Here is a 25,085-nt window from a genome sequence, read left to right as displayed (position 1 = left end):
AGGTTGACATTGATTGTGTGGTTAGGTGGAGGTTGACATTGATTGTGTGGTCGGGTGGAGGTTGACATTGATTGTGTGGTCGGGTGGAGGTTGACATTGATTGGGTGGTCGGGTGGAGGTTGACATTGATTGGGTGGTCGGGTGGAGGTTGACATTGATTGGGTGGTCGGGTGGAGGTTGACATTGATTGGGTGGTTAGGTGGAGGTTGACATTGATTGGGTGGTTAGGTGGAGGTTGACATTGATTGTGTGGTCGGGTGGAGGTTGACATTGATTGTGTGGTCGGGTGGAGGTTGACATTGATTGGGTGGTCGGGTGGAGGTTGACATTGATTGGGTGGTCGGGTGGAGGTTGACATTGATTGGGTGGTTAGGTGGAGGTTGACATTGATTGTGTGGTCGGGTGGAGGTTGACATTGATTGTGTGGTCGGGTGGAGGTTGACATTGATTGGGTGGTTAGGTGGAGGTTGACATTGATTGGGTGGTTAGGTGGAGGTTGACATTGATTGTGTGGTTAGGTGGAGGTTGACATTGATTGGGTGGTCGGGTGGAGGTTGACATTGATTGTGTGGTCGGGTGGAGGTTGACATTGATTGTGTGGTCGGGTGGAGGTTGACATTGATTGTGTGGTCGGGTGGAGGTTGACATTGATTGGGTGGTTAGGTGGAGGTTGACATTGATTGTGTGGTCGGGTGGAGGTTGACATTGATTGTGTGGTCGGGTGGAGGTTGACATTGATTGGGTGGTCGGGTGGAGGTTGACATTGATTGGGTTAACTACTGACATTGTACCAATGGATGTCTGGAGAGGTTCTTCCTTCTTTAGGAGGGTTAGGAGGAGTGGGAGTGAATGGGAGGGTTAGGAGGAGTGGGAGTGAATGGGAGGGTTAGGAGGAGTGGGAGTGAATGGGAGGATTAGGAGGAGTGGGAGTGAATGGGAGGGTTAGGAGGAGTGGGAGTGAATGGGAGGGTTAGGAGGAGTGGGAGTGAATGGGAGGGTTAGGAGGAGTGGGAGTGAATGGGAGGGTTAGGAGGAGTGGGAGTGAATGGGAGGGACTGAAAATCATTGAAGGGAAAACAGGATGAAAAGGTGTGAGACAAATGTAGAAGAAAATATAGATTCTGCTAATGCTAACAATAACAACCAATGTAATAAAGCTGTGTGAACATGTTACAGATTATCAATGGTTGTTTGAGGAGCTGCATGGATCCCTGAATAAATACCAACAACAATATAAATGTGGTTATTGGAAGGCCTTTATGGACACAGAATGACAAGCCAGTCATATCATATAAACTTTCATTCTCATGCATAAAACTGCTGATACAACCTGTTGCAAACCTCCAGTATCACAACAATTATAGATAGTAAAACGCATTTCAGACCTTCATCAGGTGTTGTTTTTGATGGATGTCCTTAAGTTCCATGAGAAGTTACACTTTGCAAGGTCAGTAATGGGGATCCTTATGGAGACAAACAGTCTAAATGGTTCTACTAACGCCGCTTTCATTAAGTGCAGCTAAATACACCTGATTCTATTCATTGGAAATTGGAAAGATCTAACACACCACGTTAACAATTCCTTTAAAGCCATCCCACCCAGTCTGCCTTCTTAATAAGATAATCTGTGGCCCTCAAAAAAAACTTGAAAATATCTGTCTCCATTAAGGCTATCGTCTTGTTGTAGATGTCTTCCATTTCAGGCAATGGTTCGGTGCTCTCTGGACAATGCTCTAAACACACACACACGTACACACACGTACACACACACGTACACACACGTACACACAGAGGAGGAGAATCAGAAAGACCCACACAGTCAGATAATGAAACATGACAGTTTATAGTAATCACTGTAATATTGTGGCCGATGTGGGATTGTCTAGCCCATTGGCTGTCAGAAGTTCTATCAGTCTCTCCGATAGTGCCTGACACAGCATATCCAAGGGCACCCTCTAGTGGTGACTCTATGCCATGCCGCTAACAGCCACCAGGATGTGTCCCGCTAGTCGCGAATGTGCTGTGGGAGACAGTCAGCTGGAAAGAAAATGTTTTTTGTGTCGTTTCATCTTTAGTATTTTTTTAATCCTCAGCACATTGGTAGATTTTTACCCGTGTTTATTACTAGGTTAAAACATTTAAACGCCATTGAGTTGCTAGTTCACAGCTGTAAAGATTGCATAACATTATTTGCTGCAGCTGCAAATAATGTTTGGTGTTGACGTCGGCCCAAATTAAATCCATAACGGTTGTTCTATATAGCAGCCTATGTATTTCATATTTGTGTCATTAAGGATTCTTTTACACTGTACTTTCATAGTGACTGTTGACAAAAATAGATATTTTTTCTTTCGAATTTAATATATTGAAACCCACAGGCCAAATAATTACTGACACACTAAACAAATTCTGAAAGAAGATCAGAATTAGTCCAGAGTAGATTAGTCTATACAGTGGATATAAAAAGTCTACACATCCCTGTTAAAATGCCAGGTTTTTGTGATAAATCATGTCAGAACCTTTTTCACTTTTAATGTGACCAACAATGTGAAAAATTTGATGAAAAACAAACTGAAATCTTTGAGGGGGGAAAATGAAAAATAAAAACCTGGTTGCATAAGTGTGCACACCCTTAAACTAATACTTTGTTGAAGCACCTTTTGCTTTATCTTTGCCTCATTTTTTTTACACCACAAGAACCTGGCATTTTAACAGGGGTGTGTAGACTTTTTATGTCCACTGTATATTGAGCTTTCAACACAGATCACTATGAATACTCTCCTCAGCGTTAATCTAATTCCTGAATTAAAACTATATTATTTTCTTTACTGTTTTGACAAACCAAATAAGTCTTATATTTAGTAAAAATAACAAACTTCAGAAGACCATCTTGAATGCACTGCTGTTTCCATTACCAGAGAATTATCAAACTGAAATGTAATTTCTACGTTCTTAAAATAACCTGTCAAGGCTCCAAAAAGTATTGGTGGAAGTTGGAACTCTTTGTACTCCAATTTAATCGTACTCTTTGTATGATTAAATGGGACTCCCAAAAAAGGTGTCCATGTCATGTTAAAAAGAGAGCTTTCGGTTTTCCATAAAATTGTAAACAGGGACAATTAATATAGGTACTGTCCATAGTGCAGATGCCTAAATCACCAGAGTTAATTTTATGTGTAATACACAAAAACCATGTGACTATTAAGAGGCAAACCACCCCTCTGCACTGTTTGCTGCAAAAGACTCAGGCTGGAAATGTTAAAGCTGGTAAATGCATAAACAGGGCAGTTAATTCAAGCAAAGTTACAAACAAGGAGAGGAAGAAAATCCAGACAATTAAGAGGCAGCCCAGATGTACCCTGACAGTTGTTGATTCAGGAATCCTGTTAACCAAATGCTCATATTAGGATCTGTGGTGGTACGTGTTTCTCTTTTAGGAATGTATTTTCCCTTCCATTTTCATGGTCATGATGGTCTGCCATTATACGTGCAATTCAAACATTTGTATAAGACAATGCACATTTGAACGTGGTAACTCAAAAGCCTTGAGGACAATTAGAATGTCAGTGGGCCTTCTGGACTCACTGACATTTAACAGGATTCAACTTCAACACTGACAAATTTCAACAGTGATTTATCAAATGCTGTGTGCCATTTTGTGGCAGATTTACTGAGCCACAGCCCTTCTCAGTTTCACTGCAGAGACTGCGTTAAGATGTCAACTAACCTGTCTTTGTGTTGAGGAAAACGGCAGCTGGCAAGTTGAGGCAGTCAACCTGGGTCTTGAACTGCAACAGGTCACTAGCAGAGAGTTCTCTTCTCTTACCTGTCACCAAGTTAATAACAGTGAATTACCAGTATTCAAATAGTTTATACATTTAACTTCTAAAATGAAATGCTACAATGTACTGTAGGTTTCCAACTAATCACACACACCCAAAATGAATACTTTTTCATGAGATGGCAATAAATTACAACTTGTTGTTTATTGTGCTGATCCAACAAATCACGATCACCACACAAATCTTATGAAAATATTAAATTATGTAATACAAAATACAGTTTCAAAAAATTTGGGGAAATAAAGTGAAACATTTTAGATTTTTTTTTGTGTGGATGTAATGGACAACGAGATTTCACCTTTCTGTAACTCAAGTAAAAGGACAATATTTATTTGACCTAAAAGAGTGTCATCAAAACAAATGTTCATCTTCTTGTAGAATCATCTCAACTTTCCCTTTACAGGAGGGATTATTTCCTGTATCTGTAAAATGCAATAAGACACATCAACTTCTGTCCCCTCGATTAAGTTCATTTCAGTTCTTACTGGTGAATTCCAGAGAGCTGTAGGTGTTTCCATGGATGATGGTGGAAGTCCGGGTCAAAAGACAGTCCGGACAAGTAGGCAGGAAGACCGCGGAAGAAGGGACAACATAGGCTGTGAAGACACACAGACAGGTGGGAAAACACACAGACAGATGGGAAAACACACAGACAGACAGATGGGAAAACACACAGACAGACAGGTGGGAAAACACACAGACAGACAGGTGGGAAAACACACAGACAGGTGGGAAAATACAGAGACAGACAGGTGGGAAAACACACAGACAGACAGGTGGGAAAATACAGAGACAGACAGGTGGGAAGACACACAGACAGGTGGGAAAACACACAGACAGACAGGTAGAAACAGGAACACAGGTGAAGGTAGTTCACTTAAACACAGGTAGAATTCTTTTTTATAGTTATTTAGCAGAAGCTCTTATCTAGAGTGACATACAGGAGCTGTAGAAAATGACAGGGCCCTATAATTTCAGCGTTGCGGAGAGGGCAGACCGAATAATGGAATCCAGACATAAAAACAGAGTTCTAAAAAAATATTTTAGCATTATATCAGGGCCCCCCAGATGTTTAAAGATAGGGTCCTGTATACTGGACCCCCAGATATTTACAAACAGGATCCTGTATGCTGGGCCCCCCTAGATATTTACTGATAGGGTCCTGTATGCTGGGCCTCTTGGATATTTACAATTTAATAATTGTTCACATTGCACAAAGCTAGAGCAGATTTTGCCAGCAACTCCGCATTGTGTCTTCACTTTGAGCATTTGGCTCCGCCATCTGACCACATGGTTGATTAACATTTTGACCAGGGGCCCCAACAAACCTTTTCACACCTCGTCAGATCAGGGATCTGATCTGCAATCTGTTGGTTTTTGGACAGAAAGGGACTTACTCCAGCTGAGCTTGTTGTTTTCCAGGGTCATGTTGAGATTGTAACTGGAACATCTTCCATCCCATCTGGGAAGGAAAGAGGAGCGGCAGGTGGAGGAAAAGGATAATGTAGGGGATAATGTAGGGGAAGCAGCATTCAATCAATTCCACATTGAAATATAAATAGATTTGTCTTGTCTCCAATGGTCCAATTAAGGAACTCTACAAAAACCCTACACTACATTCTATGTTCCATGTCTTTCTGTTCTACTTTCTCTGTTTCTATGTTCAGTTTAGTGTTGTCATGGAAACTGGCTTCCCCTGTGCCTTCTCTGCCCCCTCGTTAAGTCCCTATTTAATTTCCTCCAACCCTTGTGTGTTTTGTCAGTCACTGTGGCATTGTTACGTTCCGGTCCAAGTCTTTGTCTGACCATTAAAATAACCTTCTGTTGGAAAACCTCTGCACCTGTGTGCTGCAACCTCCTGAAGAAAGTGACAATAATCCACCCCCATATTTACCAGGACACCCCTCTCCTATAACTTCCAGGAAAATCCTCCCTTAAAACTACCAGGATAACCCTTCCCTACTACTACTAGGATAACCCTCCCCTACTACTACTAGGATAACCCTCCCCTACTACTACTAGGATAACCCTCCCCTACTACTACTAGGATAACCCTCCCCTACTACTACTAGGATAACCCTCCCCTACTACAACTAGGATAACCCTCCCCTACTACAACTAGGACAACCCTCCCCTACTACTACTAGGATAACCCTCCCCTAAAACTACCAGGATAACCCTCCCCTACTACTACTAGGATAACCCTCCCCTAAAACTACCAGGATAACCCTCCCCTACTACTACCAGGATAACCCTCCCCTAAAATTACTAAAATCATAACTCTATTTTTAATTTCATTATTAAAAGTATGTGGGTATAGGACTGTAAATAAAGACATTGTGTAATCATTGCTATTGCACTTACGTTTTCATGTAAAGAGTGTCTTTGAGCATGTCGGGGTGGGTCCCTGGTGACATGTCTGACCAAATGTTATCCATGAAAAGGCCAACCACAGTGCCGGCACCTGTTCATAGATAATATATGATGAAACAATCATCACAGAACATGGACATTGACCAAAGAAACAAGACTCAGTTGTGGTTATGAAGACAGAAATTTAACAAAACAATGAGCGTACCTGGTTGGTTGTTACTAGATGCTATAATGGACCATTTTCCTATCAACTGATTAGAGCAGAGACACAGATTAAACAGACTGGGAAGGAATATACAGGTCTGGAAAAAATTAAGAGACTGCTGCACCTTTTTCTTTCCTTTCCAAAACAGTCCAAAAGGAAGGTTTAGAGTGAGGAACAGAAGGGTTTAAATTAAGAGACCGCTTCGAATTGAACGCTTCTGTTCTTCACTCAAAACTTTCCTTTTTGACTTTTTTGAAAAGGAAAGAAAAAGGTGCAGTGGTCTCTTAAGCTGTATATATTATTGAATATGTGTGTGATATTTATAGACACATATATAATACAGAAATGCACACGCTAAGAACAATAAAAGCACATAGACATTAGGGGCAGTGGCGTTTTTATGTGTAAAAAATTGGTGGGGCACAAACCATTTCAAAATATACGATACATACCAGTAAAGCTACAAAACTCCCTCTTGCTACTGATGTGTTTATTTAACACATCAACAAACAGCGCGGCTCCACAAAACACCTTTAACGACAGAGAGGCTTGCTTCTACCAGGTGTTGTAGTACACATACTGGAGAGAGAGAGAGACCTTCTTGTGTAATTTCTCTCCTTCTCTCTCACACACATGTAAAATTACCACTGTCACATTTACAAACCTAAATTAGGAATGCAACCAAGCTCAGAACCAATGTGCCTACAGGGCCATATGCAAACAGCAATGAGCTCAACACCACTGAAGTCTTTCCGCTTTGTTGTGGCCAACTTTTTAGGGATACAGATCCATTCTATGACAACAGCCTTAATAGATAAGCATATACACACTAACACTTGTCACCATCTATATCAATCAATCCAGCAAAGAAATATGACCAATGCACGGACCAGGCAGGATGATAAAATATGCTTTCACTGGCTGAGGGCTCACTTGAAGAGAAAGGTGGCAAGGCGGTTCTTCCTCTGGGCAAACTTTTCAATGACTTTGGGAATGAAGTCATGTAGCTGCTGAATCAGCTGGCTTTCGATGGACAACATGGCCAATGTGCTGAGTCACAGCTGTCCCATGGTATTGCGAGGGAAGGTTTTCACCCTATTCAAGGTGGAAAAGTTCCTCTCTGACTCGGATGTCGTCATAGGTGTTGTTATGATAATTTTCAGCAGAGTGACGGTCTCAGCAAAAGCCTCCTCTAGGTTGTTCTCATGGATGGATCTTAACAGAGACAAGGCCGTTTTACCAGTGTGAAGCTCAGTGTGGTGGTACAGAGTGGTCAGCTCAGACTTTTCCTCGTTTCCTAGAGGACATAGTTTCACCGCACAGTCAAGCTCAGATGTAGGGAATGACAGGACAAATTGTGGGAAGAGTGAAAACCTCTGCTCCACCTGGGAGATGACTGTGTCGCATGCCTCCTTCATCACTGGCGCTGTGTTGGTTACTCGTCAGCCTGGCTCGTCTGTTCCATCGAGAACGGTGGCAGCCCATTCATCAGTTTGTTTCCGCATATTCTGGACATTCTCCTTGAAACAGGTGAGCGCACTACTAATCCCAGATGCATCGATGCTCCGTCTTTTATAAGTGTTTTATAAAACATAATATTCGGGTATAAATTTTTGACAGGCCGTATGCCTCACTTATGGTGGCCTCATCCCATCCTGGTTGTGTGCGTATGTCCTCCATACACAGTTCGGTTTTCCCGAACTGCATTAACAGTTCTACTTTTAAAGTTCCATCGTACAGCGGGTGGCCTTGGAATGTGTCTCTGTGTTGCCTCAGCAAGTGCCGCAACACGTTTTGGAGTGCCAGAGAAAAAGATGGCAAAAGCAGTTAAATCTGCAAAAAACACCTTCAGGTTGCTGCAAGGTCAGGTTCAGCTGTTGAGCATAGCAGTGAACAAACTGGGCATGTGGGTATGTCTCTTTCATTAGTGTCTGTACCCCTCGGACGTTTCCACTCATTACAGCCGCACCATCATAAGTCTGAGTGATCAGCTTTGCTTACAGCTTCAGTGGTTCCAGCACACCCTTGATGCTATTAGAGAGGCTGAGTCCAGTTTTAACTTTGACTTCCACAAACTCCAAAAACCTCTCTGTCACTGTATTGTCAGGCAACATGTATCGCAACACCACCACCATTTGTGATTTACAGGAGACATCAGATTTCTCATCTGCCTGTATAGCAACAAATGATTCCTCCTCTTGCTTGGCTATCTCCTCCCTGTACACTTCATACATACAGTCTAACAGTTTGTTTTGTACAGTGCTAGATTTCCCTTTGAAGATGGGCTGAGCATCATGGTGCCTCTGAAGTCTCTATTCACCCTCACACACAGATTCAAAAATGCATCTGAATATTCCAGGATTCAGGGACTCGTCATGCCCCGCAGTGTAGTTTCACATTTTCCACACAGTTTAATACGTTATGATCCAACTGAGAACGTACCTGTTTTCCTCCACCTGTTTGTTATGCTGCTCAATGGAGCGCCTGTATGCACTGTCAACTTGGGCTGTGACATTCATCCTTCCAAGTAAGACCAATTTCACAGCATTGTCCAGATGACTCCCGCTGCTCTCATGTTTTGCAATACTCCCCGCCCTCGACCAAGTACTTAGCCCCACTAGAACCCCCGAGAGAGATCCGCAAAGACGTGCCGTTTTTGCCTAATCACATGGTTAAAAGGACGTGGTGTTTTTCCAAAAAATCCTCTCGGTTTTTTCATAGCTAATTCATGGACAAACAGTGCAGGTGCTTAAACTACGAGTCTGGACCTATACATTAGTGTTTGAATTAATGCCTTTTCGTAGCCTAATCACTAGCCGAAAATATTTTGTATTTCAACAGTTATGGTTTCAAACTTTTCTTCAAATGTTCTATAGATACCGCGATAATATCGTTATAGATACCGTGATAATATTGTTACAGTACATACTGTATGTACTGGTGGGTACATTTTGGGGAGATTAGTATTACATATGTATATCATCTGCCTATCTTTTAGTTGGGAAATCAGATAGCAAGACTTCTGCAATGGGGGGTGGTGGCAGGAGGGGGGCCTCCGCGGCTAAAATTCACACCTATGGGAGCGAACGCTATGCTCCGCGCACTGCTTGAAGGTCTCTTCTTAAAAAGTCCACCAAAGCATGTTGGATCAGTTTTGTATTCCAAGGACCGTCACACAAAATACTGAAAATTATAGGGTATTTTCTCAAAGAAATTTGTGCTTACTACTCAAATGAATGGCTTTTCTAAAACAGCCTAAGACTTTGCACAGTTCTGTTTATATTGATACTCACCGGATCTATGGTTTTCATCTCTAGAGGTTTCAGAAGAGTCTCGCAGGTTTGAGAAACAGGAGCCGTCTGACACATTGAACCCAGACTGAAGATCACAGCAACACACACCACCAACATGCTGAAATTACCCACGTAGTACCTATGTATAACTATGTATTCCTTATGGCTTCTAATATAGCGCCTATGTAGTGTAGTCTTTATGTATCACTATGTATTCCTTATGGCTTCCAGTATATTCTCAATGTATCACCATGTATGTCGTATAATATAGTCCCTATGCACCACTGTGTATCCCTTATGGCTTCTGATACAGTCTCTATATAGTCCCTATCTATCTCGTGGTATACCTTACGGCTTGTACTATAGTCTCTATGTATCACTATGTACCCCGTATGGCTTCTATAGTCACTATGTAGTCCCTATGTAACTCTATGTATCCCTTATGGCTTGTCCCAGTGCTTTCTGTCCTCTTGCTGCCTATGTAATTATTTCCTAAATATGGTGTCACAGCAGGGTCTTATACCCTCGGAGGTGCACTCCCTCCCGCCCCCTGTCACTCAACCCCTTCAGTACCGCCCCTGAAAACTTTCCACAGACAGGATGGTGTCTATCTCTATTGACATTCAGGTTTATGTTCCTGTTGTTTAACAGGACAAAGACCACGGCCTGGATTTAATCAGATAAACTCAAAAGTGTGTGTTCATCATGTTTTTGCAGGAAGTCATGTTCTTCTGTTGAATGTTTTTTATAGCACTTTTCGCATTATAATATTGTTTTGGTGCATACACTTATGATTTGAGAATGCAACAAAATATATATAGATATAGAGTATTTTGCAATATTCGTTGCATCTTAATTATTGTCATTACATTATACAGTATCTCACCATCAGTTTTGTTTTTGGGGCACGTTCGTAACATCATAAATCTATCACCATATCATCAAAAAAGGTACAGTATCTCACATTTTTGTAAATATTTGATTATATCTTTTCATGTGACAACACTGAAGAAAGTGTGAGAGCGATGACACCACATTTAACACACCTGCTCCCCATTCACACCTAACGAGTCACATGACACCGAGGAGGGAAAATGGCTTATTGGGCCCAATTTAGACATTTTCACTTAGGGGTGTACTCAATGGCTGTTTGTGTAGTTATTTTGAGGGGACAGCTAATTTACACTTTTATACAAGCTGTACACTCACTACTTTACATTGTAGCAAAGCATCATTTCTTCAGTGTTGTCACATGAAAAGATATACTAAAATATTTACAAAAATGTGAGGGGTGTACTCACTTTTGTGAGATTCTGTATGTACTGCCTAAATCCATCGTTGGCTAATTTCTCAAAGTAAAGCAACGGTTGTCAAATCGTATCATCAAGGTGTAATTGTATCTACGACTGTAGTTCTGGAAGACCTGGAGGACCAGAGTCAGGCAATAGGAGAGACAATCTTTGGGTCAGTATCTGCACATATGATACACACAGGGAAAAACACCCAGGAAGACCCATGGCAGAATGGAGGGATGCATTCCAGAAGGAGACAATGACATGATCAAATACTGTGAAAGATTGTCTGACAGTGGAGGTTGTAACTGATTGGGTTAATCCACTGATCACTGACATGGTACCAATGAGCAGTGGATGATTAGAGATAACCTTTCTCCAGTTGGGAGGGTGGGACCGATTGGGAGGGATTGAAACTCAATGAAGGGCAAACAGGACGAAAAGACAGGAGAAATAAATACCAACAACAATATAAATGTAGTTATCGGAAAGGCCTTTAAGGACACAGAATGAAGCTCTAGTCACATCATGTATAGTATCATTTTCATGCATAAAACTGTTCATACAACCTGTTGAAAACCTACAGATTTTTTTACAGTATCACAGCCACTGTAGATATTACAGTTCATCTCAGACCTTCATCAGGTGTTGTTAAGTTCCATTAGAAAACATCATTTTGTAAGGTTAGTGAAGCGGTTCTTTATGAAGACAAAAAGTCTAAATGGTTTCACCAACTCCCCTTTCATTCAGAGTACAGTTAAACCCATGTGATTCTGCTTGAGTAAATCCCTTGGTGAGATTAGATGCTCACCAAGACATTTATTAGCTGAATCAATTGGAAAGCTCCAGTCCACCAGGATAACTGAGCCTGCTTTAAATCCATCCCAGGCATTCTGCCTTCTCAATGAGATAATCTGTTACTGAAAAAAATCCCTTGAGAGGTTCGGTCTCCATAGATTGAATGAACTCCATGTACTTCTCTTCCATGATGGGAATCCTTGCAGTGGTGTCTGGACAGTGTTCTACACACACGGAAATAAAAGACAGAGAAACATAGACATACACTGTATGATTTTGAATTATGACAGGTTATTGCTTACAGTATGTGTAAAGATTATTTCATACTGTATTTTCATAGCGACTGAATATCTGTAATAACAAAATCAAAAAATCTGTTTACTGTAGTAAATTAAAATATACAACCCAAATAATCACCTAAGTGACAACAATGAAAAAATGAGCAGATTAGTATAAACAGTTCCAGAAAAAATTAAGAGACCACTGCACCTTTTTCATTCCTTTCTAAATAAGTTGAGTGAGGAACAGAAGCGTTCAATTTGCAGTGGTTTCTTAACTTTAACCCTTTCTGTTCCACGAAGACATGCCCCAGAAATACCCAGCCAGTGGTTTATTAAGGAAGCATGTTAATCAAAGGCCTATAACAGGATGGTGGGTGAGCTTTAAGAATCTCTTTCCTTTAGTTCTGACGATCATTATGGTCTGCTATCGTATGTGTGAAATGAGACTAACGTATGTAAGTACAAACATTGCTGTGAGACATCTCAGCATGGCGACTGGAAAGCTTTGAGGACAATAAGAATGTCCTGGCTGCACTGTTATTTAAAAGGGATTGACCTCAAACCTGACATGTTTGCACAGAGCCCTTCTCAGTTTAACTGCAGAGACAGTGTTAGGATGTTGACTAACCTGTCTTAGAGTTGAGGAAAACTGCCTGTGGCAAGTTGAGACAGGCAACCTGTGTCTTGAACTGAAACAGTTCAGCAGCGGAGAGTTCTCTTCTCTTACCTGTCAGAAGGGAATGAAAGTGAATCAGTATTTTTCCAATTATTAAGTTAAGAAATTTAAATTAAATATTGAGTTAAGAAAATAGCAATGAACAGGTGTCCGTGGTCCAACTGTGGGAGGGAGGGCGTTGGATCTCGACAGGTGTGCCATGCCGGGATGTGAAGTGACAATAAATGAAAGAGGGTGTTGGATCTCGACAGGTCTGCCAAGCTGGGATGTCTACAAGTCTCCAAATGTCAGGAATGCTTTCTTTAATGAATAAACTGTAATGGACACTAAGAATTCAACTTTCCATAATTCTAATAGTAAAAACTTTGTTATTAAAACCGCAATTTTCTGCCAGCAAAATCACCTCAACTTCAATCCCTTTCAGTTCAAGTGCCATCAATTAAATTCCTTTCAGTTCTTACTGTAGAGTTCCAGAGACATGAAGTTGTTTCCATTGATGGTGGTTGTAATCTGGTTCAAAAGACAGTCTGGACAAGTTGGCAGGAAGACCGCGGAAGAAGGGAAATTGTACGCTGTGAAGACACACAGACAGATGGGAAAAGACAGACAGACAGGCTGAAACAGGTAAACAGGTCAAAGTAGTTCACTACTATGGCCCTATCACCTGGGTCTCTATGTGTTGGTTCTTTAGTGCTCAGTAGTTGTGTGACATGGGTCTCTATGTGTTGGTTCTTTAGTGCTCAGTGGGTTTGTGACATGGGTCTCTATGTGTTGGTTCTTTAGTGCTCAGTGGTTGTGTGACATGGGTCTCTATGTGTTGGTTCTTTAGTGCTCAGTGGTTGTGTGACATGGGTCTCTATGTGTTGGTTCTTTAGTGCTCAGTAGTTGTGCTAAAGTTAATGATGTGGAAAACGTTGAAGAACCTGACTTAATCTGAATTAGTCTTAACGGCAGAAGTTATATACATGATTTTGTCCTATATGCCGGGCCTTTTAGATATTTACAGATAGGGTCCTGTATGCTTGTCTACAATTGTTCACATCGAGCGCATTGTGGTAATTGGTCAGATGCTGTAAAAGCTAATCTCTCTTGAACCTTCCCACTTACTCCAGTTGAGCTTGTTGTCTTCAAGGGCAACACTGATATTGCTACTGGAACATGTCCCATCCAACCTGGGAAGGGAGGAAGATAATGGAGGGTCATGAGGAAGAGAGACATAAGGTAGGATGAGGAGGACAAGGAAAAGCAGATAATCAGGAGGAGCCAATTAAAGTGTAGGCAGTAAACATTGCATTGAAGTATTCACCAAGTCTGTGTTTTCTTCTACTCTCCAAGGGCTCAATTCTGCGTGACACCAAGCAGGTCAAACATCTCCCACCGTTCCACTCTTGTGACATCCCATCCCTCATACTCTCTTCCCTCTCCAACAATCTCCAAAATAAAGGTTCTGTGTTGTAAAACTTGGGAATCTGCATTTGATATGGTAATGTCTATGTATGCTTCTCCAGAGTTTTTGAAGACAACACACAGGACAGCTACTGACATCTACTCTGTTCGTTTTTCTCAACCACGTTCTCATGTTCTGTGAACATCATCATTCTTTGGGTGCATACTGTGTGTGATCGTCAGAGAACTGATGATTGATGATCGTGTAGTTACACACACACACACGCGCGCACACACACAGACACACACACAGCTCTAACAGAAGACACAGTCCTAACATACGTCTTTGAGAACACCACGAGCTAATCGACAATCACAAGCCAAAATTCTGTTGTGAAACCAATTCTGCAACATTTACAGATCAATACTGACTACACTGGTCAGTAAACACGTTAATTAAAGGTTGTGAGTATTGACCGAAGGATAGAAAACATAGGGGCTCTTAGAGGGAGATGCTTCCTTATATAACATAACATCAGAAGACACACTGTAGCTTTTGGTAGGGCCTCGAACCTACAACCTTCAGTAGTACACTACCCCCACCAAGCAGGAGAGCATGTGATTGTGCATTTCAGTACCAAGACACGCCACTCCAGGCCCAATTCTGACACCAATATAGCATTTAGCGGGGCATGGTCTTGGACCAGAAACCTTCAGCTTTGCAGCCAGACACAAAACCATCTGATGCAGAAAGGGATATCTCCTCTGCAGGGATTAGTAGTGGCCTAATAATATGTAAATGTACATATATACCAAGGGGCTCAAGCAAACAAACACACGCACTTACATTTTTACATAAAAGGTTACTTTAAACATGTTCGGGAGTGGCCCTGGTGACAACTCTGACCAGATGTTATCCATGAGGACTTTGACCAAAGTCCTGGCTCCTGTTAATAAATAATAGCTGATGATGAAACAAGGACGACAGTAGAAGATCGTTAAATTTTTTGGTTGGAAACAGAATTGTTTAGTGTCTCAAACAAACAACAAAACATGACCAAAGAAACAAGACACAATTGTTGCTATGAAGGAGGAGTTTAGATGAAGGAAAACGTAATAAAACAGTGGTTGGGTGTTTGTGATTGCTATATAGGACCAGTTCCCGATCAGCTGATTGGATCAGACACACAGATTAAACAAACATAATTAATATACAGCTCCGGGAAAAAATGAAGAGACCAATGCACCTTTTTCTTTCCTTTCCAAAAAAGTTGAAACGGAAGGTTTTGAATGAGGTACAGAAGGGTTAAAATTAAGAGACCGCTGCAAATTGAACACTTCTGTTCCACGACGACGCCTCTTACTGGAGTTTTATTGTACCAAAATAGTGTTAGAGCTCTGTGCTTGGATCCTGTCCTGGTCTCCTGTATTCATTACAGAAAGCGCTTTGGTCCATAAAAGCAGATTCATGATTCACATACAGATGTGCAACAGTTAAAAAATGGTTTTGTGTGGCTGTTATGGTATCATAATAAACATGTATCTTACATTTAGGTTGACAGAATGGCTTGTGGGAATCATACAGCAAAACTGTAACGAGGACGCGCGTGGAGGACGCCCCTCCCGACGTGGTGTTCGGCGTGCGTCATCGCCGGCCTTCTAGCCACGCCGCTCCTCCTCCCACGGCACTGTCCTGTCTTGTTATTGCACACACCTGGTGTCCATTCCCTCATTAGGTTGCCTATATTAGTTCCCTTGTTTCTGGGCGTCTTTGTGTGGTATTGTTCTATGTTTGGTGTTTGTAATTGCAAAGCTGTTGCACGCTTTTGCGCTCTTGTTGTTACGCGTGCCATTTTTGTTATTAAGAAAGTAAGAAAGAAGAGTAACTACCTCCCTGCGTTTGGCTCCCTTATTCACGCACCTCGACACACCAGTGACAAAAACCAAACACATCCATTTGGTTTAGAACAAAACCAAACACATCCTTGTATTCAAGAGGCTACTGGTTCTCAATTAAACACATTCTTGTATTCAAGAGACTACTGGTCCTCAATTAAACACATCATTGTATTCAAGAGACTACTGGTTCTCAATTAAACACATCATTGTATTCAAGAGACTACTGGTTCTCAATTAAACACATCATTGTATTCAAGAGACTACTGGTTCTCAATTAAACACATCATTGTATTCAAGAGACTACTGGTTCTCAACTAAACACATCATTGTATTCAAGAGACTACTGGTTCTCAATGAAACACATCATTGTATTCCTAAGACTATTGGTTGTGGAGAAAGTAGACTGAGACTTTTCGACTTTAGTGAACTACAGTATTGTCTGTTGATACTCACCGGGTCTATGGTTTTCATCTCTAGAGGTTTCAGAAGAGTCTCACAGGTTTGAGAAACAGGAGTCGCCTGACTCACTGAGACCAGACTGAAGATCACAGCAACACACACCACCAACATGCTGAAATTACCCATGTCTCCCTATGTAGTACCTATGTATCACGATGTATCCTTTATGGCTTCTAATCCCGCCTCTATGTACTCCCTATATATAGTCTGCCCTAACAGTGGTGTTAGGGCAGAGAAAACAGTTCCAGTATTTCACCCACTGAGGTCTGCCCCCTTCCAGCCTCTTGCCAAAGCAAAAACCTTGGCCTACATTCAATTTTATCCAAACAATTGCTGATGCGTTTATACTCAGAGTATAATTTGCTCATGTTTTTGCCTGAAAATAAATACATTTTTAAGAAATGTTTTTGCATTATTGACAGTATATACTGTACACTCTGTTTTATGAAAATATTTGTGCTCTCAGAATGCAACTTTATACTGTACTGTGCCAACATCTAATGCAACATGAAAATTTATCTGGGCAATAAGTGTATTTATTTGTGTTTATTTGCTAATAAAATAACATGGAACATTATAACAAAAAATTACAACAAAAAATCCAGGAGGTATATCTTGTGAGATGTCTACAAGAAATGTCATAAAGAAAGCCAACAGACAGAACAGACTGTGTTGTCATAATAAGTTTAATTGTGCAGGTGGAATCATTCCTGGTGGGTTTCAAGAACAGCCATTCAAATATCAACGTGTTCTAGAGCACTTCACATCATAAAGGGTTCCAGGAAGACCTTTAGAACATTAAATGGCTCCAAAAGATGACAGACAACTAAGCACACCTGAATCTGCATATATCTGCATAAACCTTTCCTAGCTGAATCAGGTCTGTGTGGTTAGGGTATGATGGAAACCCTACAGTAAGGCATCGACCAGCTTCTTCAGTTTACCAGATACATCACCAACATGTTTTAAAAGTTTAAACACAACTGCTGCGTATTTCTTCTCAAAGAAGTCATCAGTTTTTCTCAATATCTTCTTGACTGCATCTATCTCCATGAAGTCCACTAGAGCCTTCTGCAAGTCATCCATGTCAGACAATGATTCAGAGGCGGTTGGACAGAGCTCTACAGAGACAGAAAGAGAGGGAGACAGACACAGACAGAGAGAGAGAGAGAGGAGAGATACAGACACACACAGAGAGAGAGGAGGGATACAGACACACAGAGAGATAGAGGAGAGATACAGACACACAGAGAGAGAGAGGAGGGATACAGACACACACAGAGAGAGAGGAGAGATACAGACACACAGAGAGAGAGGAGAGATACAGACACAAAGAGAGAGAGAGGGAGACTGAGAGAGACAGGAGACATACAGAAACAGAGAGAGAGGGAGAGAGAGACTGAGAGAGACAGAAGACATACAGACACAGAGAGAGAGAGGGAGACAGAGAGACAGGAGACACACAGACAGAGAGCGAGAGACAGAGAAGGGATTGAGAGTGAGCGCAAAGCACACCGTTATACAACACACTACACGTTATAAACATTATAACCCCTTTTTGTTATTTTGGTCTTTTTTTGTTATTTGGGTCTTTCATTTGAACAAATAATCTTTGGGTCACCATCTGAACAAATAATATTCTGTTTGGACCAGCCAACAGAGGTCAGATTGGAGCTAGCCCTGAACTCTGTAAAACGTTGTCTCCAGGTTACATGCATTCAACTCGTGGCCTAAGACCCACAACCAATCAGATACAGAGCAGGTAGCATGGCCTAAGACCCACAACCAATCAGATACAGAGCAAGTAGCATGGCCTATGACCCACAGACAACAAGGGCAAAACAAATCAGCAGATTGGTTAATGGTTTTGTAACAGCATTTAATGTAAATTAAGTCAGTTCAGAAAATAAATTCCAAACCCCTGTGAAACATTAAGGAGAATTGGAATGTGAGTGTACTTCCTGAATTTACAGGGAAACAAGCCCAACTCACAGATGCCTCCAAATGCCATTAAAAAGGTAGTTGTTTGGAAGCAGATGTCTCTTTTTATTCTGTCAAAATATCAAGTAATTCCAAGTTTGCCCATATGTATACAATTACAAAAGTAATTCCAAGTTTGCCCATATGTATACAATTACAAAAGTAATTCCAAGTTTGCCCATATGTATACAATTACAAAAGTAATTCCAAGTTTGCCAGTCTTGTCTGCAACATTATGTACAAATAAGAAACATGTTTTACCATCAAATTCTGCCAAAATGATTTGTAAGCATGTGACCAGTCTCGCAAGAAAAAAACATCAGGTAAATTGGGCACAGGGTTTTTTAACTCTTCCAAAAGCACAGCAATGTAATGTAATCGGCTGGGTTGTTTTTGCTATTAGCAGCCCATTTAGATAGTGATGGCCAAAAGAGACCTTGTTAAATCGATGAGTTTTCCAGCACATTGCTTCGCTAAAAGGTTAATCTCGATGCTTCGTCTAGACAGAGCTCACCGAGGGCACCTGCTGGTTGAAATAATTAATAGCAGGTAAAATAATGACTACCCCAATGACTTTGCATTGGCTCAACCGAAGTCATCCACTTCAGTAAGGACTCACGTCAGTCACATCACTCGCAATGCGAAGTCAATAAAGGTAATATAACTATAGCCTACCATGTTTTTTTTTACGAAAGCCTGTTCACACATTTAAATTGTATATGATAATTTTTTCCTAAATGTTTGTTTTTATATGCATAAGTAATGGGTAAATGCTAAATGTAAAAGTGCACGTTAAATCATTGAGTAAAGAAATAACACATTTCTGTGCGCTTAAAATATACGTGTTTTCGAACTGGCAACAGTGCTTTTGTGACTGGACTGTGAGGGGAGAATAGTGCTTTTAAGGGAAATATCCTATGAATTTCTATTGAGGCACAATTTATTTCTAGATGGTTCCATTACATAAATCACACCAGTAACAATATCTCTATTCAGTCAACCCTAACGGTTGAATACTTATGCAATCAGTTATTCTATGTTAAAAACGGTTAACAAACAACAGATTGGGTTGTCACAATCAATTTAATTGTAAATGTTGATGGAATCATTCATGGTGGGTTTCTGGAGCAACCATTCAAAGATCAAAGGGTTCTAGAGCTCCTCACATCATAAAGGGTTCTTGGAACACCTTCAGAACATTCAACTGTTCTTGAAGATGACAGGCAACCAAGCACATCTGATTCTGCATGTTTGACGCAAAGACATTAATCAGGTGAATCAGCTATGTGAGGTTAGGGTTGGACTGAAAACCTACAGGAAGCTGAAAAACCAGTCCTTCAGTTTACCAAATGTCTGACCAACACGTTGAAAACAGTTCAATACAACTGCACTGTATCTCTTTTCGAAGAAATGATCAGTTGTTCTCAACAGCTTTTTCACTGGATATATCTCCATGAAGTCCACTAGACTCTTCTTAAAATCGGTCACGTCAGGATATTGTTTAGAGGTGGCTGGACAGAGATCTATTCAGAGAGACAGACAGAAACACACAGTTATGTAACACACTAATCATGATCAATCAATCAATCAAATAAATGTATAAAGCCCTTTATACTTTTTACAGCAGTTGTCACAAAGTGCTTTTACAAAACACCCGGCCTTAAGTTATGATAGGTACCACAATCCCCCTATTTTATCTCAACACATTATATTCTCTTTGGATTGGCTACCCAAAGGTCAGGACGGAGCAAAGAAACTCCACATGTAGCTCCTTATAAGATGTTAATTAACCTTCTTCAGTGCTGAAGGTGTATCTAGCTGGTAAGTTGAGACATTCAACCTGCGTATCAAACTCCAGCATTTCGGCATCAGTGAGCACTCTTCTCTTACCTGGAAGTAAAAGTTATTGTAGTTAATCCATGTCTTTCAAATAAAGAAAGACCCCCACAGACCCAGCCTCCCTTGTAACTAATTCTGATCAGTTAAAAACAATTTAATCAATTTCAGTTAATTTTATTCAAATTCTAATTCAGTTTAGTCCAATCAATTAAAACAGACTTCTTCTACCTGACCCGTTCTAATCAAAACATATCAGTATAAAAAAAAAACAGACTCTAATTCATCAATTTAATAAATGTCAGTGTATCCCAAATGACTCTGGTCTGTGCAATAGAAGTCAGGTCCAACAATTCAATACTTGAAAAAAATGTAATTCAGCTGAGTCCAGTCAATTGAAGTCAATTAGGTTAACTGTCTTCTGATCCAGTGAACTACAACTAAGATCTTACTGAAGATTCTCAGAGCAGTGTAGACGTTTCCATTGATGGTGCTGGTTATCAGGGTCACCAGACAGTCCGGACAGGTAGGCAGCAACACAGCAGTGGAAGACAGTGATGGAATGTACACTGGTGACAGACACACACAATCCCCCAATAGTCAATTATTCAAGTTATTTTTAAGCTCTGTAGAAAGAGTCATAGCCTTCTTTTCATGGGGTGTTGAGAGTCCACTAATATGTAAAGCGTTTCTGTAGAGAACACATGAGAGACTATGTCTTTCTAACTGTCAATATTATAACTGGACAGAACATATACTTAAGTTTGTTTACTGGCTTCAGTCTACAGAAACCTGTTTGGCAGCCTTGGTCAACCCTGGTGAGTTCTGGCTAATATCTACTTCATTCATAAAGTGCACATATTTAAAAAGTATATCACAGTAACAGCATCTGTAAACATGGTAGTCAAAAGTGGTTTTACATAACTCTGAGTACAACCTCTGTATCAATGTTATGTCAGAAACACACACGTTTACACACACAAGGAGATATTCAAACTCACACACACAGTTCCAGAATTATACTTACTCCAGCTCAGCTGGTTGTTTTCCAGAGTTAAACTGGCGCTGTAACGACCACATTCTACCCTGTTAGGGGAAGTATGAGGAGAGAGGAGGAAGAGGAGGGAGAGAGGAGCAAGATGAGGAATAGGAGAAGCAGTAGGGCAGGAGAAAACATAAGAAAGGGGAACAGAGGAAGTGAGGCGAGGAAGCAGAGAGGGAAGGCGAAAGAAAGATTGGTTAGTTCCAGTCTAGAAACAGAACAAATAGACACTCAGTAGTTCATTCACAGTGAGGACAATGTGGGGAATCGAAGAAAGAGAATCAATGCTTTTTGGTGACACTGTGAATAATTCAAACAGAACCGAGACAGAATATGAGCTCAGGGGACCTGGAGAGGAGCTTGTGTTATTTGTTTGGAAATAGGTCCCTTTATCATCCCATTTGGACATGAAGTTGAAAAGTTGAGTGCATTTGTCCAGTTAGCCTACTTCAGAAGCAGATGGTAGCCTTGAAAATTACACAAGCGACCACAGACTGAAATAGTCAACATGTAATAAACCACATAAAGCCAAGCAGCAAAATGTAATACTGGTTCTTTTTGCGTTTCACCATTCATCCAATTCCATAAGGAAATGTAGAATCAGTTCAAGGCCTGTGTTTTTTTAGGCTTAGTCTGGCTCAGTGTTTTGAGAACTGTGTAAATCTCGTCTGGATAAAGTGGTTTATCCACATTTTTGTTTCAAATAGCTCTACAAAAATATCTTAACTTATATTTACATTCTATTACATGAACCCCCAACACTAATTTATATAATCACAATCTCAGTTGTCAGATTGTCCTGTGTTTGTTGGGACCACACACACTTACACCCTTACACACTTACACCCTTACACACTTACATTTTTGCGTAACCGTTGGCAGTGACCATGTTGCTGCGTTTTCCCGGCAAGAATTCCCACCAGACGTTTTCCGTGAAAAGCTCATTTACAGTCCTCAGACCTGGTAAATATAATGATTGATGAGGAGACAAGAAACAAACAGGACCAAGACAACAGGAGTATCTAACATGGCAAAAAAAAGAAGAATAAACGAAATTGATTTTACCTGGTCGGTTGTTACTCGCGGCTAACAAGGACCACTTCCCTAAGAGCTGAATGTAGATCAGATCAGACCGGTAGACTTGGAATTAGCACAAACACAGACATACTCATAAGTGCAAACTGAAACATATACACACACACACACACACACACAGAAACATGTGTAGATATAATGAACTAGGTAGTATAGACGAATGCTAACCAGATCAGTGGTCTTCATCTCAAGGGGTTTCAGGAGCTTCTCACAGGTTTGAGAAGAAGGCGCCGTCTGACTCACTGAGACCAGACAGAAGATCACAGCAACACACACCACCAACATGCTGACACTACCCATGTCTCCCTATGTAGCACCTATGTATCTTCTATGGCTGACTATGTCACTTTCCAACACAGGTGACTAAGCATGGGATGGGGGCTCCAGTCTTATACCCTCTGAGGTTGCCTCCCTCCCTCTCTCTTTCCCTCCCCTTGTCTCCTTTAACTCCTCTTGCCTTACCATCCAGAGCCTCCCCTCTCCTCCAAATAAAGTAATTCCTCTCCTCACCATTCTTCCCCTCCAATCACTGTTCTCCTTCTCCTCTCATTGCCTCCCCGGAAAACACCATCATCTCCCCTGTTGACATTAAGGTTTGCATTTACTGTTACATAACTAGCATGGCGAAGACCTTGGGCTCGATTCCGACAAACATTTACATTTTGTCTAAGTTCATGGATCTCTTGATATAATTGTTGGACTGTCTCTCTATGCACAAACCTCCCTCACTCTGGGAGACCAGTGTCTATCAGTGAAAACACAATATCAGGGATCTCCAATCGATTGTGGCACACGTCATAAACAACCCTGTTTCCAAAAAAGTTCAATATAAAAAAAGAAACAGAATGCTATTATGTGCAAACCTTTAAACCTTATATTCAATTGAAAAATAATACAAAGACAACCGACCCAGCCTCCTGTTGACCCCCACCGACCCAGCCTCCCGTTGCTCCCCGCCGACCCCCACCGACCCAGCCTCCCGTTGACCCCCACCGACCCAGCCTCCCGTTGACCCCCACCGACCCAGCCTCCCGTTGACCCCCACCGACCCAGCCTCCCATCGACCCCCACCAACCCAGCCTCCCGTTGCTCCCCGCCGACCCCCACCGACCCAGCCTCCCGTCGACCCCCACCGACCCAGCCTCCCGTTGCTCCCCGCCGACCCCCACCGACCCAGCCTCCCATCGACCCCCACCGACCCAGCCTCCCGCCGACCCCCACCGACCCAGCCTCCCGTCGACCCCCACCGACTCACCCTCCGCTCCAATCACTCAACCTTCCTCCTCCTCCCCCCTCCCCAACCGGATGATAAATCTCCCCTGTTGACATTAAGGTTTGCCTTTGCTGATTCTTAACTCCAACAGGGCAAAGACCTTGCCTTGGCCTAGATTTAACCAGATATGCTTCAACCTGTGACCACTGACCAGCCAACATATTTGTGTTGACAACGTTTGAGGTGACCTTGGGTTGTTGCTATCAAGTTGGTGACCAGCTGCTCACAAAACCAGACTGCTTTCTCTTCTGTAAGAGAAAGTTAAGCTTACATTGAAAAAACGGCACCTCAATAACCCTTATGTCCCCTTCAAACTGCACGCAGAGCCAAGCAAATAGAATATATAGGTTTTTCAGACTCTGGGTAAATAAAAACCGTTGTATCTCTTTATGAAGCAACAGTTCACCTCCCCCCAATTGGCCCACCCTCCCCTCAGCCTTCCTCTTCACTCAACTGACCCAGCTTCTCCTCGATCCCACCCACCTTCCTCTACATCGAGCAAACCTATCAGCCCCTGTAAAGGCCAATTCACCCTTGGGAACCTTCATCAGGAGTGTTCATCATCGGCAGTGAGATTTCTTACACACAAAAAGTTTTGAGGAACATATTTTGCACAAAATAAACCCTGCAGTATTATGTCACAGCATGGATTCAATGAGCAACATGTGAAAAAAAATGCAATCATATATTTTCATTTTGCTAATTCATTTTATGTGTAGCTGCAGCTGTCCTTGATTGATAGATTAATCAGATGTCTTTGAGCGAAGTTCTTGCAGATTTGATAAATGTAGGTTTCAATATTTTTCAAACAGTGTCTAGCAATATTTTTCAAAGAGTGTCAAGCAGCCTAACACAACTTGAGACATTATCCTTATGCAATCAGTGTCGAAAATATGGAAACAGCCCATCAGTATTTACCATGCTTTATTTTTTTTTACAGATGCATCCAATATAATGTTTTCAACAGACTGGAACAGTATTGAGCATGAGTGCCAAGCACTAGTAAGTTAAACAGAATCATAAAAATGAAGTTTGAAGCAAATCTGGAAATAGACCTCTTTAAAAGCATCAATCAGCAGTAGTATGTAAAAACATTTCCAGGAGCACAGGGAAGTCCATTATTAAGAAATGGAGAGAATATGGTACCACTTTGAACTCTAAAGGAGCTACAGTCTTCCATGGCTGAGCAAGCAGACACTGTGCATGCAGCAAAAATTGCCTGGTTACTTCACAAAAGTTCAAAACCCTTTAATGTCGAAGCGGCCGCTCTGAGCTGTGGCCGTAAGGTCTCCGGTGCCTGTCGAGGAGGCAATCCCCAAACCCGGTGGTGGACACCGGAAGTAAGGGATGCCGTC

At 41.5% G+C, this 25,085-nt stretch overlaps 3 protein-coding genes across 7 annotated transcripts; all 3 read right to left on the bottom strand.

Moving 5' to 3' along the window:
• Nucleotides 1-1,238: 1,238 nt before the first annotated feature.
• LOC105008185 lies at nt 1,239-10,193 on the bottom strand. The gene is made up of 7 exons (XM_010867407.4): nt 9,714-10,193; nt 6,421-6,466; nt 6,207-6,306; nt 5,240-5,304; nt 4,328-4,438; nt 3,728-3,826; nt 1,239-1,733 (listed from the first exon to the last, which is right to left on the bottom strand). Exons 1-7 carry the CDS (start codon nt 9,828-9,830, stop codon nt 1,585-1,587), a joined length of 687 nt encoding a protein of 228 aa, XP_010865709.1. The 5' UTR covers nt 9,831-10,193; the 3' UTR covers nt 1,239-1,584.
• A 1,288-nt stretch (nt 10,194-11,481) lies between these two features.
• Nucleotides 11,482-16,698, bottom strand: LOC105008186. Of its 5 annotated transcripts, none has more exons than XM_010867412.5 (6): nt 16,499-16,698; nt 14,994-15,093; nt 13,868-13,932; nt 13,222-13,332; nt 12,713-12,811; nt 11,482-12,027 (listed from the first exon to the last, which is right to left on the bottom strand). In XM_010867412.5, the coding sequence occupies exons 2-6, from the start codon at nt 15,065-15,067 to the stop codon at nt 11,879-11,881; spliced, it is 498 nt and encodes a 165-aa protein (XP_010865714.2). In that variant the 5' UTR covers nt 15,068-15,093; nt 16,499-16,698; the 3' UTR covers nt 11,482-11,878. The 5 variants fall into 5 exon arrangements, 4 of the variants coding, with proteins under 4 accessions (XP_010865714.2, XP_010865710.2, XP_010865712.2 ...); XM_010867408.5 differs by having other exon boundaries at nt 15,014-15,093; XM_010867410.5 differs by lacking the exon at nt 16,499-16,698 and adding an exon at nt 15,695-15,727 and having other exon boundaries at nt 15,014-15,093.
• A 2,850-nt stretch (nt 16,699-19,548) lies between these two features.
• LOC109615160 lies at nt 19,549-22,805 on the bottom strand. Its single transcript, XM_034291059.1, has 7 exons — nt 22,626-22,805; nt 22,428-22,473; nt 22,223-22,322; nt 21,348-21,406; nt 20,773-20,889; nt 20,276-20,374; nt 19,549-20,007 (listed from the first exon to the last, which is right to left on the bottom strand). Exons 1-7 carry the CDS (start codon nt 22,755-22,757, stop codon nt 19,796-19,798), a joined length of 765 nt encoding a protein of 254 aa, XP_034146950.1. The 5' UTR covers nt 22,758-22,805; the 3' UTR covers nt 19,549-19,795.
• Between the last annotated feature and the right edge of the window lie 2,280 nt (nt 22,806-25,085).

This window comes from Esox lucius, chromosome 25 (assembly GCF_011004845.1).
Source record: "Esox lucius isolate fEsoLuc1 chromosome 25, fEsoLuc1.pri, whole genome shotgun sequence".
Classification (NCBI taxonomy): domain Eukaryota; kingdom Metazoa; phylum Chordata; class Actinopteri; order Esociformes; family Esocidae; genus Esox; species Esox lucius.
Note: the sequence above shows the minus strand (reverse complement) of the source record. Positions and strands in the feature narration are given on the sequence as shown.